Source organism: Parasteatoda tepidariorum, chromosome 5 (assembly GCF_982258835.1).
Source record: "Parasteatoda tepidariorum strain Cologne lab strain chromosome 5, Ptep-v5.0, whole genome shotgun sequence".
NCBI classification, from domain to species: Eukaryota; Metazoa; Arthropoda; class Arachnida; order Araneae; family Theridiidae; genus Parasteatoda; species Parasteatoda tepidariorum.
In genome coordinates, this window is record NC_141759.1 from 19,237,107 (window position 1) to 19,251,502 (window position 14,396).

At 33.8% G+C, this 14,396-nt stretch overlaps 1 protein-coding gene across 1 annotated transcript; it reads right to left on the reverse strand.

The window, feature by feature from the left end:
• Positions 1 to 2,598: 2,598 nt before the first annotated feature.
• Positions 2,599 to 7,758, reverse strand: LOC147808647 (uncharacterized). The gene is made up of 4 exons (XM_087162653.1): positions 7,483 to 7,758; positions 6,054 to 6,666; positions 4,071 to 5,951; positions 2,599 to 3,830 (listed from the first exon to the last, which is right to left on the reverse strand). The coding sequence occupies exons 1-4, from the start codon at positions 7,756 to 7,758 to the stop codon at positions 2,599 to 2,601; spliced, it is 4,002 nt and encodes a 1,333-aa protein (XP_087018779.1).
• Positions 7,759 to 14,396: the final 6,638 nt, after the last annotated feature.

Genomic DNA, 14,396 nt, shown 5'->3' on the forward strand with positions numbered 1-14,396 from the left:
TTTATCATCTTATTCTTTATCCCGTCCTCACCTGGAGCTTTATTGTTTTTCAGTTTTTGTATGATGCAGCTAACTTCTTGGTTATTGGTTGAATTTATTGTTTCTGGGATGAGGTGTTCAGTTTGAAAATTATTAACTTCTTCTGTGATGATATTGTGATGATTTTGGTCAGAGTTGATATTTGGTGAAAATTGATTTTGAAGTGAATCTGCGAATATTTCGAATTTTTCTGATATTGTGTAAGCTGCGCCTGTTGGTCCATTTATTGGTCTGTCTATTTGAGGAGTTGTTTTCAGTTTCTTGGCCATTTTCCATATAGATTTGTTGGTAGTGCAGAGAGAGGCGATTTTTGCCTGCCACAGTTGTTTTTTATATTTTTTACTGTGTTTTTTAATCTGGTTATTGAGTTGTTTTATTGCGTCCAGGTGTGCTGGGTCGTAAGTTCTTTGGTACATTTCCTGTGCGAGTTCCTTAATCTTATTATATTCTTTATTTCAGGTGGTAATCTGTAATGATGAGCAATATACTTGGTTTCTGTGGAAGAGTTTTTAAAAGCATCTGTTATTTCATTCTGGATTTGCTGTATATAGTTTTCTATTGCAGTTTCGTTTTCCAAGGATGGTAGGTCTGTTCCATTAATTGTAAGAGTATTTTGAAAATGGTTCCAGTCAGTTTTATAATTTGGTTTCTCAGATTGTTCTATGGTTTCCCCAACGAGCAGTTGAACTGGCAGATGATCTGATGACAAATGGTTATGAGCGCAGGCGAGCATTGGAACATGCATGTTTGTTATTGCGAAGTCTAGTATGTCCGGACTATGGTTAATCCGATTTGGAATGTAAGTTGGAGTTGTTGGTGCTACTACTTTTAATTGATATTTGCTAATAAGATCTTTCAATTTTGAACCACTGTGATTGAAGTTGTTGCAGCCCCATACTGGATGTTTGGAATTAAAGTCACCTGCAACTATTGTATCTAGGGTGGCTGGAAATAGGAGGTTCATATCATTATCTGTTAATTTATTTTTTGGAGAATTATAAATTCCTGTGATTTTGATGTTCTTGTTTCTGTAGCTTAATAAAATAGAAATTTGCTCATATCCATTATCATTTTTTGAGTTATATTCTGTTGTTAATAAGTTGGTTTTTGCTAGAAGTGCTACGCCGCCCCCTCTGTACCTTCTATCACATCTGTAGACTGTATAGTTGGCTATTTTAAGATTTTGGGTTGCATTTAGATGAGTTTCTGTTATTATGAATATATCAGGATTGTGTTCTATTATAAAGTTTTTTAGTTCATGCTGTTTTTCGATTATACCATTAGCGTTCCAAAAATAAATATTGATGGTTGGTTTCAGTGTTGATCTTAGTATTCTGAATCTATTGCTTCTTGTTCCTCTGAGTAAACTGCTTTTTGGATTTTCTTGAACATGTTAAAGCTTTCGTTGCTTTGTAAAAAGTTCACAAAGAGCTTGAGCTCTGATAGTAGTGATTTTGCTTCCTTGATGATGGTTATGTCTGTTTGTAGATTATTGCTGGTATTTGGTTGATATGCTGATTTTACGATTTTTGCATAGCTGTTTGTGCTGCCAGGAGTAATTCTTTTGTTTTGATTTTTGAAGCTGTTGATCTTGAGAGTTGGATATTTTGGGCACTGTTTGTAGTTGGCCGGGTGTGGTCCACCACAGTTGGCACATGTTGCTGGAGTATCTTTGGTTTTCTGACAGAGATGAGTTAGGTGCTCCTGACCGCACTTCAAACATTTAGGTGTATGTCTGCAGCTGGCCTGGACGTGGTTATATTGTTGACATCTATGACACTATGTGAGTCCTCGGCGCCCCTTGTAACTCATTACTGAAACAACAAGATCCATGAATCGGGTTAGGTAGAAGATATCTTTATTTTGTTCCGTTTTGTCTAATGTGATAACATGTAGAGGTAATTTTGTCCTGCCTTGCTCAGTAAATTTTGTCATCTGCGTAACTTTTTTCGGAGTGAATCCATATAATATGAGGTTTTGTTTCACTTGTTCTTCTGTAATTTCTACCGGAATACTTTTAATGACAACTCTGATTGGCTTTTCTTCATTTAATTGGAAAGTATGGTATTTTATCTGTAAGTCATCTAGTATATCTATGGCACGACGTCTCATATCAATTTCGAAAAAATGTAATTTTAAATATTCTCCTGTGTGTTTACCTTCAAAACTGGTTATTTGCTGGTCTTGAAGCTTCTTCTTTAGGTTTAGCCATTGTACGCTGTTATCTTTTATTATTATCGGTGGAATCCTGGGTTTGCTTGCTCTCTGGTATTGAAAATCTGTTGTTTTTTCCATTGCTTCTTCAATGACGTTGTCGGAGCTAATAGAGTCAAATGGACTGTAACGTTTGGTAATTTTTTATTGAATGAAAAAAGAACGCTAGAAAGCTACGCTTGGCGCATTACAATTTCGCCAATGAGGGCGTGGACATCCCGGCCCCCATTGAAATATTCTGACATTTGAATGTTTCAATAATCATAAAAATAACAACAATCAAAATACAAATTTAAGCAATATTAATACAATTATTTTTTCACATTTTGAATTCAACACATGAATTTAAGTATTGTTAACAATTGGTAATACAGCAATATTTGAAATGCTTCTTTTGAAAATTCCATGAGGTGTGCGTACGAAAACCACACGGACATTATCATCCTTACCGGTGATAATTTCGGAAATTCGTCCTATAACCCATTTACAAATAGGTAAATTGCTTTCTTTTACCAGAACCATCATACCTGGTTTTACATTTTGTTTTTGAAACAACCATTTTGATCTTTGTTGTAAATGACTGAGATAAGAGTTACACCAATTTTTCCATATTGTTTGAACAATTTTTTGAGTTTTCTGCCATCGGTTAAGCAAATTTTCTTTAAAATCGATCAAATTTTGCTCAGGAAGTGCATTAATTGCTCTTCCAATTAAAAAATGTCCAGGAGTTAAAATTTCATAATTTTCTGGATCAGATGACATAGGAGAGAGAGGACGAGAATTAAGTATACCTTCTATTTGAATAGTTATAGTAAGAAATTCTTCTATTGTTAATTTCGTAGAACCAATGGTTCTTTTAAGGTGATACTTGAATTGTCCGACTCCTCTCTCCCATAATCCACCAAAATTTGGCGAACGAGGGGGTAGAAATTTCCACAGTACTTGTTCCGATGAAAGGAAACCAGATAAATTATCTTTTTTAGCATTTAAAGACTTTAAGAATTTGCTTATCTCAGCCGAAGCGCCAACAAAATTGGACGCATTGTCACAAGATATAGTACAACTTTTACCTCGGCGGGCAAAAAACCGTTTAAGTGTAGCTATTAAAGCACTAGTTGTTAAATCAGACAATAATTCAAAATGTACAGCTTTAGTGACCATGCATATGAAAATAGCTACATATACTTTGTTATATAACCCCTTTCTCTGGTTACGATATTTAATCCAAAATGGACCACACAGGTCAAGTCCTGCGTTCGAAAAGGGTGGGCTAGGAACCACCCTCTCAGGAGGGAGATCACCCATTATTTGAGAAGAGACTGTTGGCCTTATTTTAAAACACTGCACACAATCATGCACAACTTGACGAGCTAATTTTCTGCCACTAATTGGCCAAAAAATTTGTCTTACCGTATTTAATAGTCCTTGAGGACCAACATGCAAATCTCTCAAATGAAAGTAAGAAAAAATAATCTTAGAAAGTTTATGACCAGGTGGTAATATTATTTGATGAACAGAATTATAATTCAAATTAGAATTGGTCAACCGACCACCAACTCTGAGCAAACCATCCTGATCTAAAAATGGATTCAAAAATTTCAATTTACTATTTACAGGAACAGGCTTACCTTTTTTTAAGGCTGAGATGTCTGCAACAAAGCACTCACCTTGCACCTGTTTTATAATAACATTTCTGGCTTTATCTAATTCTTCTACTTTGAGAGGACCCCTAAATTTATTAACATTTCTACAATTTGAAAGAAACCTAAAAATAAAGGCTAAAATTCTTATTAGTTTCAGAAAATTATTTGTAACACTTAGGCATTTATCAATAAAAGAGTCATTTTTTATAGTCATTAGTGAAGTCGCTATAGGTTTCAGCTCGGTAGAAAAGAGTTCATCACTGAAATGAGTTTCAACTTGAAAATTTTCTTTATTTAGAAAATCGGGACCTGTCCACCAAAGTTTATTGGATCCAAGGGTTGTAGCGTCTGAGCCTCTGGAAATGATATCTGCTGGGTTCATTACTGAAGGTACGTGTCCCCAATCACAATTAGACGTAAGTTGTTGGATTTGTGAGACTCTATTACTCACAAATGTTTTTAAAAGGTGAGGCGAAGTATTAATCCATGCTAAGGCAATAGTTGAATCTGACCAGAGTTTGATATGATCAAATTTAAGTTTCATAGCCTCTACAACCTTTTTCACAAGTTTTGAAAGGAGTAGACACGCAGACAGTTCCAATCTAGGAATAGTCATAGTCTTGATTGGTGCTACACGCGACTTGCTGCAAAGAAGCTGGCTGAAAGATTCATCAGGATCTGCAATTGTCTGTAAGTAAATTACCGCTCCAAATGCTTTTTCTGAGGCATCTGCAAAACCATGCAGAATAAGTGTGGAAAATGTCTCCTTCAAAACGCAACGAGGTACTTGAATAGTTTCTATACTATGAAGTGTTTTAATGAACAAAGTCCACTCTTGGGCAATAGGGGATGGTAACCTTTCGTTCCAGTCTAGCTTGTGCAACCAAAGCCGTTGCATAAAAATCTTCGCTTTGCTGATGACTGGACCAAGTAGACCAAGAGGATCATACAAACGGGCAATTTGAGATAAAACATCTTTCTTAGTAACATCTGATTTTTCCGTAACTGCAACTTTGTAGAGAAATGTATCCCTTTTATTATTCCATCGCATCCCTAAAGTCTTCACTGTTGCATTACTGTCACGATCAAACGAAAAGTCTCCCAATTCTGTGTCTTGTGAATCAAAGCTAGTACACCATTTGTGTAATTTCATTCCTCCCCTTCTAAGTAGTTCTGTTAAATCTTGCTGAAGCTTAATACATTCATTTAAATTTGAGGTACCGGTAAGGCAATCATCCATGTAAAATTCTTCCATAACAACTTTCGATGCCAAAGGAAAATCCTTCTCTTCATCCTTTGCTAATTGTTGAAGAGTCTTCTGTGCCAAGTAAGGAGCACATGCTGTGCCATACGTAACGGTTTTAAGTCTGTAGGATTCAATAGGCTCACTTTCGTGATTTTTCCAGAGTATTTTTAGAAATTTGGTTTGTGAAGGCAGTATTTCGATTTGTCTAAACATTTTCTCAATATCTGCGGTGAAGGCATAGATGTGTTTTCTAAATCGAAGCATAATAGAGAACAGTTCATCTTGTATCACTCCACCCTTGCATAACAAATCATTCAAGGAACAGCCATTTGTAGTTTTGGCGCTTGCATCAAACACTACTCTAAGTTTAGTAGTTTTGCTATCTGGTTTTAAGACACCATGATGAGGAAGAAAATACCCATAACTGTCATCAAAATCAGAATTGTCTGCTATCCTTTCCATATGGTTCAAAAGTTCATATTCCTTTAAAAACGAAACATACAATTCTTTCATTGCAGGATTACTTGACAAACGTTTCCATAATTGATTAAGTCTTTTTTCAGCAATTTGTTTTGAATCTCCCAACGGTATGTTGTTTTCACTAATATCCTTCTTAAATGGCATCTGAACTACATATTTCCCATTAGTTTTTCGATAAAATGAGTTTTCAAAAAGTTCGTTGCAATAACTTAATTCTGAACTGACGGGAGTTTTTGTTTCGTTAACATCTTCATTTTCCCAAAAGGAAGTTAACGCCTTATCAAGATTTTCGGTTTCAACAAGTAAAAAACACGAATCGTTAATTTTCTCTAAATTAGAATTTAAGTTGTTCGCAACTCCCGATACAACATGACCAAAAAACGTTTCAATTAATATTAATTGGGAATCTTTAATTTTAATTTTATTCGTACCCAATAGTTCGAAGAATAATTCTGCTCCTAAAAGAGCATCAATTCGTTTTGGTTTATTCCAATTATTATCGGCAAGTTTTATTTTTTCAGATAAACTTAAATTCGATATGTTAACAAATGTGGGTGGAAGAACCGCAATTTTTGGAACTATTAACAAGTCTAAATAATAAGATTTATTATTTTCTTCATTTGTTAACTCGGTACGAACAAATGATTTAGCTGTAATGCACGAGTCATTAACACCAGAAATCGGAACATTTGTTTTTTGTTTCTTTAAACCCAATAAATTAGCAGCTCTACTGCTTATTAAATTTGAACTTGAACAGCTATCTAAAGTGGCTATTAATGGTCTAAATATTCCCTGCCCATCTTTAATATAAACAACCGCCGTGTTTAAAATCACGCAATTAGCATTTTCGTTTTTATTCGTAAACAAAGTGTTCGAAGGAGTGAAAGGAGGGGAGAGGGGTGACAAGATGTCTGTCTCCCTTTTCTCTTCTACTGCTGTATCAAATGTAAATGACTCATTTCTCATATTTTCATGAAGTAAAGAATGATGATCTTTGCTTTTACAAAAGCAAGTGTATTTAGACATGCAAGGATTAGGAAAGTGCTTATTTAAGCATGAAAAACACAAATTATGAGCTTTTACTATTTCAATTCGCTGATTTACACTCATTCGTTTGAATTTATCGCATTTATAAAGTTTATGACTTTCCCTACAACCTAATAAGCATGGGTTATTCAATTTCGATTTAATTAAATACATTTTCTCTGTATTTGGCCTTGAACTAAAATGGGGCTTCTTTCTTTCCTCTTTAATATTAAGACCTTGCATAATTCTAGAACGTTCTTCCAAAAAACTTAGAAAATTGTCTAGTTTGGGTATTTCGTTTTTCAACAATTTCATTTCAAAACTTTTTCTAACTTCTGGATCGAGTTTTTGGAATAAAATGTGCAAAATCAATGTATCTGATAGTTCATTTGATTTAAATTCAAGCAAGTTTAACGCTCGTAAATTACATTTAGTGTTATCGATTAATTGCATGAGCTGATTAGGAGAGTCAGGGACTCTTGAAAAATTTAATAATTTATTAACATGGCAATCGATAACTGCTCGTTTGTTCTCGTATCTATCTTCAAGAGAAGACCATAAAGATTCAAATGTATCTTGGGCTGACTCTAGGCGTTTTGCTTCGCCTTTGAGGCAGCTTTTAAGATAGCACAATCGTTGCGTGTCGCTCAACTCTTTATTATTTCCAATAATAGAATTAAATTGAATTTTAAAATTTTGAAATTCTTCATATTTTCCGGAAAAGAAAGGTAATGGTAAATCAGGAATTTTATATATGTTGGTACATAAAGCATTTGATTCCGTTTCATTAGATTTATTAATATCAATATTAGAGAGTAAAATGTTGATTTTTACCTCTATCTCTTCGATTTCATCTTCTATATCTTGAGCAACATCTAGATTGTCTTTTAGATCAATTTCTTCCGGAAGTAGCGTATATCCTTTAATCAGTTCTGATATCGATGCTTGCAGTTCCATAGCTACTTTCAATTTCTTTTTGAGAATGATGGCAGCGGCGTTTGCATCCTGCTGCGTTGAATGTTCTTCCAAAAATTTTTGGATTTTGTTTATTTTTGTTTTAATTGCCCCACGTTGGCGATTAAGACTTGTTATTGAGTGAATTGTGCTCATATTGAGCTGGTTCCGCTCCGGCTCGACGGACCAAAGATGTCGGAGCTAATAGAGTCAAATGGACTGTAACGTTTGGTAATTTTTTATTGAATGAAAAAAGAACGCTAGAAAGCTACGCTTGGCGCATTACAATTTCGCCAATGAGGGCGTGGACAGACGTCATTAGGCTGGTTCAGTTGGTTTCTCCTAGGTTCGGATGTAGCGGGCGGTTCCCCATGCTGGCATTCCTTAGAGGTGGTCGCTATTGATGTCTGCCGTATGGTGGCTCCATCTTGAGCTGCTGTGGTGTTGGCTTGTTGTTTTTGAATTGGAATAAAATTTTTTGCATTGGGAAATTTTTTGTTGGTGGGTTCATCTTCCTCCGAACTGGTTGATCTGGTTCTTTTTGTAACTGCTTGTTGTTTTCCTTCGTCACTGATTGTTTTTTGTTGGTTGTTATTCGTATTGGCTTTTGTTGATGATTTCCTTCGATTTTTGTTTTTCTTTACTGGAGTGGCTATGGATATCATGGGATTGCTTGGGATTATTATTTCTGACTCTGCATTCAGTTTGTTGATTTTTTGTAGATGTCTATTTTCTTTTTTTAATTCATCATTTTCAGCTTGGATCTTATCCATACTTTCCTGCAGTGTGGTCATCTTAGTTTCAAAAACTGTTTTGATGTCATTTATTTGCTGAGATAAAGTTTTGTTGAGTTCGGTTTGTTGTTGTTTTAGTATATCCATAGTGTCCATTACCCAGCTGGGAACAGCACTTTCACTGGTTTGAATTGTATTAGACATTATAGTGTTATTGTAAGTACAGAAATAATTATAAAGTTTATAAATTAAATTTATTTGCACTTACTTGGAATAAATGCAGCTAACGCTGCTCGAAAATTATAACCTGTAAATAAAATTGTAGTTCGGCATACACTTTATGCTGACAAGAAAACAAAATTGTCTTAGTGCAACTCACACTATGAAGCTCTGTTTGGTGCCGTGACCATAAAAGTTTCAGAATGCTCAAATGTTTGCAAATAAACACGAATATTCAGCTTTTGTACTCATAATTCACACTATTCGGACATTAGTACTATAAAGTGGTGAATCATATAAACCTACGAATTATAAAGAAATAGTGGTGGATAAAAATCCACTAAGCAGAATTTAATAAACCAAGAATTACAATTGATAAACTACCACTTTAAAATATATCTCTGCCTGCAACTGTTTCTCTCTGTTTCCTTCTGCCCTTCCAAGAAATAACGATCTCTCCCAGAGGGCTTTGTATTTTTATTACTTTTAGTATTCCATAGAAATTCGAAATGCATTAAGGAATAAAAATTTGATAAAAATGTTTTAAAAATAAGACTGGTAAAAATAAAAATTTAATATTTTTTTAGTGTTATTTAATGTTTAACACAGGTATGGCCCAGATATCTTCCAGTAAACGTTGTTTCTGATTCAGAATATAGTAGTCACTCAGAGATGCCAACTTGCTCCGGACAGCAAATATATATTTTAAAATGGTAGTTTATCAATTGTGATTCTTAGTTTAATAAACTCAATTCAGTAGATTTTTATCCACCACTATTTCTAAATAATTCGTAGGCTTATACAATTCACCACTTACGATAATTTATGTCATGCTATACCTTTTAAAAAGCAAACAAAAATAGTCAAATATTTGCAAAATTTGCTTTGTAGTTATAAACCGTTTTTTTTAATTATTTTGGCGTGTCCGGAGCAGTTGGCATCTCTGGTCACTTATAGTCCGTGAGTAGAACTCATTTATCGTTCAACTTCGTTCCGATTCTTCGGGAGCAATTTTTTCTTTTGACAGAACGATTCAGAATGTTTTAGTATTTTTACATAATTTTATAAAGTTCTTCAAAAATTATTTGATCATAATTTAATAACAATAGATTTTATGACGCACTCTTTTTCTGTGCGCTTTCGTACTCTCATCCAGTGAAATCGTCGAATTATTTTTTCCTCAGGCAAGCTAACCAATCACGCATTGTCTCCTCCTCAACTGCTTACAGCAATGCTTGTAAGCAAATCGTTGGTAGCATTGATGCTAATTTTCTGGATTTCATTTTAATCCTTTGAAATTTTTTAGTTTATTTATTTAAAGGATTTTTTAGAGCCAACTATATATTGATAATACTTCATTTTTCCGCTTTGATGGTAAATATTTGATTTTCATTTCGAAATTCGAATTGTGGCGTGCCCTATTTTAATTTTAATAATATTGAGTTACAAATATAAAGTGGATATTTCTATATAGATCCCACCAAAGGAAATCAAAGTATTGTGGCTATGTTGATGAAATATTAAAAAAATTTTTTTAAACAATTTCCATTACTTTTTGAAGATAAAATATTAGTTCCAAAATAATTAAAAAAAACTACGAATTAACGCTAATCATCCATTATTGTTAACAAATGTTATTTATTTTTCACTAACAAAGTTCTTATGGTAAGTGTTGTTTCAAAAGATGGCTCTTTTAATGCCTTATTTATCTAATATCTATGATATTAAACATTTGTGTAGAGTCAAGCGCATATCTTATAGTGCTGACGTTTTAATTTTACTTAATTATTACTTCTTTTTAAACTTTGGTGTATAAATTAAAAAAATTTTTTTTTATTAAGATGTGCTTATTCGGAAGAAAGAAAACAAAACTTTTTTTATGCATTTTTTTTTTTTTGCTCTTGCAAAAGAGCTATGAAAAATACTCCTCTTAAATAAATACTACTCTTAAGCTATACGAAATTTAAGGTGATTTGTTTAGGTTTTCTCTGTAGGCTCTGCAACAAGAAATTCGACAATTTTGTATTTAATCATTGAATATTTTTGAATTGAATTTGAAAACAATAGTGAAGATTCAAAACTTGACTTAAACATTTAACTTCAGCTATTGGTTTAAAAAATGTGTTTAATAAATTTTTCAACGGGCACTATTTCGACAAATAACTAAAGAATTTCTCAATACTTAAATGTAAATGAATTATTAAATATCAAACCATAATGTAATTTTTAATTTTTAACTCAGGGGTGGAAAAATTTTCATATTTCACACAATTCAAGTTTTAAGTATTTTTGCAAAAATAATAAAAAAAAAATAAAAAAAACTGAAAAAATTATCGCAGATACAGTGTCATATCCCTTCATATTATAACTATAACTGCCATAATCTGTGTTTTACCTTTTATATTGAATTATCAAATCATCATGATTTAAGATAAATAAAAAAGATTTTAAGATCATGAAGTAACTATAATTGTATAAAAATTTTGAAGTACATATTTAAGTGTTTTAGTGCAAAAGAAACGTGAACCAACGGGAGGTTATCGTAGTATGCAGACAACTGCTTTTGTTCTGATTGGTCCATTTATTTCCGAGTGACGTCAAAGTACGCTTTTCTTCGGATATTCTTGAGCTAAATACTGGATTCGCGAAAACAAAATAGTTCCTCATTGTTTTGATAACTATTAATTAATGGACAGTCAGCCTTTGGAGAACTTTATGAATTTATGTTTCTCAGCCAAGATTGTGTTCTATTTTGGTAGAATAAAATTACCCCCAAATGTCGGAACGAAAATTAGTTTACAGCTACTTTTGAGACTTCGGCCCGGACTACTAGTGTGGTCGTTGGCGAGAAGTGAGAGGCAGGTGTTAAGGTGGCTTCACACCGAAAGCAACAGCGATGCGAAACATTATTTCGCTTCTTTGTTACAGTGTGTCTGTTGCAAGTGATTGCAAGTACCTTCACACCGCATGCGTTAGTTTTCTCCTAATTGTATGATCTCTCTTTCACAAGCCTAAGTTTATATATCAACTTCTTCATTTCTACATGTGCCCTGGTGGGCTCTAATCTAATTTAGCTGTCTGTTTGAGGTTAATCTGTTTTTTTTTTTTTTTTTTTTTTTTTTTTTTTTTTTTTTTTTTTTTAAATACTTGAAATGATGTGATCCATTTTATTTGCATTAGAAAGGGGCTGCATCACTGATTTTTTGGTCGTTTATACAGTTCATAGACTGAAGAATTGCCCAGAGCTCAGCTCTAAAAACTAAAGAATTGTCTTACAATCTAAATTGTCGGCTGTTAGTGACATTTCCATTGAAGCAGACCATGAAGGTACACCCATTTCTAAATTCGTTGATACATTTTAGCTTTAAAACATCAGGGTAAATGTTCATTCCTGTGTTCTGTGGTAATTGAATTGAATGAAAATCATTTCGGCAGGATGGTGTATGGGGATACTTTGGATGGTATTTGCGGGTTCATTTTTGTTTCATTTTGTACAAAAAGCGGTTTGCTTCCGTTTTTAATATATATAAGATCTAGGGGTATGGTTCCTGCGAGTACTTGCAAAGCTTCGGTGGACGTTACTCCGTATGCCTAAGTTAAAGCCGATGAAGTTACCCTTTCAATTTTCTTGATTCTGTTTAACGTCCTGACCTGTTGATTATACCATATTTCCTCCCCGTGTCAAAGTATTCTAAGCTTACTGTTTCGATAGATAAATTTATTGATCTCCGGGATGATTCCCCGATTTGCTCCTGAAATTCTGTTTAATCATGCTTGGAACTTGATAATTTTAGTATAGACATTGTCGAGATGAGGTAGCCAAGACAGCTGAGTGTTAGCTTGAATCCCAAGTAGGCATTCTTGGTTGAATCCCTAAAGTTTGGCAGTCCACATTATTTTTTTTAAATTTTATAACCGTCGTTGAACAGCCGACACAATTATTTGGATTTACAACTACTAATGTTCAACTCCGTAGCCTTGCAATTTCGAACTCAATCGAGAAGACAAGGGGACTCCAGGATCAAGTATTGGGAGAAACTTGCCTCAGTGGAGGACTTTTTGATGGAACGAACTCGCATTTACATTACATGGTGAGGAAAGCCATGTAGACGTCCCAAGCCTGGCGGTAAGGGGACTCTAACCCATGATTCGTCTACCACTGAGGATATTTTACTTCAGTGATCATGGACATCACGGATATTTTACAAGGTCGGTGCAAGCCGGATGCGGAAGTCGTATCGACCAGCCATCTTTGAGATTCGAAACCGTTTCACCTCATTGGGAGCTGAACGCTCGATCGCCTGAACCATCATGGTTCCGTCCACTTTAATTGATGGTTTTCCTCATGGTTTTCTTCTTGGGATAAATAATTGTTGCCTTTTTTTGTAAACTGAATGTGAGATATTGTTCTTTTGCAAAAACGAGATGTTTTCTAAATACAGAAGAAGTGAATGGTGAAAAATCGTTTAATATTGTACCACTGATCAAAACAAAAAATTCGTCTGCAAATGATATTATTAATTCTTGCGAATGTCTTTAGCTATTAAAAATATTATTTGCAATTAGTAATCAAAGAGTTGCACTTAGGCTCGAGCCCTGTGGTACCCTGAGTTTTTGCTTGATAGTTTCGTCTTGGACATCATAAGAAATGAATCTGTCTAACAAAAAACCACTAATTAGGAGAATAAGGGTTCTTGAATATTCAGTATTTATTAATTCTTTTACGATGTTTGACCTAAGGGCAATGTCTAATGCTCCTTTTATATCAAGTGTGATTCACAAAGAATGTTTTCCACTTGTTTCGTACATTTAATCCTGTTTGCTAGTTCTTTAATAGCGATTGTTTCAGATCAGTAATTTCTATACATTTCATTGATCTGTATTTTCTGTACTGTTTCTGTAGAATTTCATCAAGAAATTATTGGTTTATATACAATACATACATTGTATGTACATTTTTTTATTAAAATAAGACTTAAGACGTAACATATGACTTTAACATATCGGATTATAAACTAAAATATATCTTTCTACCCTACGTGCCAGGAAAGTGGGGACACTTATTATTACTTTTAAAGAATCCTAGATCTGACTGCAGTATTAAATTGCATAAAGACTGTTACTTCTACAGAGTAATTGATTGCTGATTTAAAATCAGCGCGACAAATCTATCTAATATCCGTGAAAAAATCACATGCGACAAATTTTTTTTCCCCCAGAGTTATCTTGTATCAAACGGTGTGCAAACAAAAATGATTTTACTTTTTTTAATGATATCAAAGTATAAATATTCAATCTTCAAAATTTTTTGAAACTAGGTCATTTGAAGGGTTTGGACCAAGACAAAGTAAATGTCCAAATTCACAGGTTTCTGATTCGGGCCAAATGAATTTAAAAATAACAATAGGTTTATGTAGTTTTTCTCCATACTATTCACAGTGCAGATTGGTGCGAAAAAAAGACTGATTATAAGGCTAAAAGCCGAAGAAATTAATTAAAAATGAATATTTTTTGTTGTGAAATTACATAATGCATTTTTATAAAATCCTAGACATTCAAATGCTCAAAATATAATAAGAACATTTTAGTGGAGTAACACAGTACTTCCAAATAATGTAAATGCATAGCATCAGCTTTGTGGTACTCGTTTCTTTGTCTATTTGCCTTTGGCAACATCACAGATGATACCGAACATTCTTACGAAAAAAAAGTCATATGACTTGACAGGAAATGTGATGCCCCCAATGCATCCTTTTCCCATTTATAAGGTCGTACGGGTCCCTGTGGTGGTAGTAATCAGATGACTGGAACACTAATGAATTTTCGGGTGAGGCATGCACA

What these genes read in the sequence shown, in the direction of transcription:
- LOC147808647 (XM_087162653.1), bottom strand. Translation starts at nt 7,758, where the DNA reads ATGAGCACAATTCACTCAATAACAAGTCTTAATCGCCAACGTGGGGCA. An exon ending in ATGAAATCGAAGAGATAGAG is followed by an intron (nt 6,667 to 7,482) that starts GTAAAAATCAAC and finishes TGCTTAAATAAG; the next exon opens with CACTTTCCTAATCCTTGCAT. An exon ending in ATTATTCTTCGAACTATTGG is followed by an intron (nt 5,952 to 6,053) that starts GTACGAATAAAA and finishes ATTCTAATTTAG; the next exon opens with AGAAAATTAACGATTCGTGT.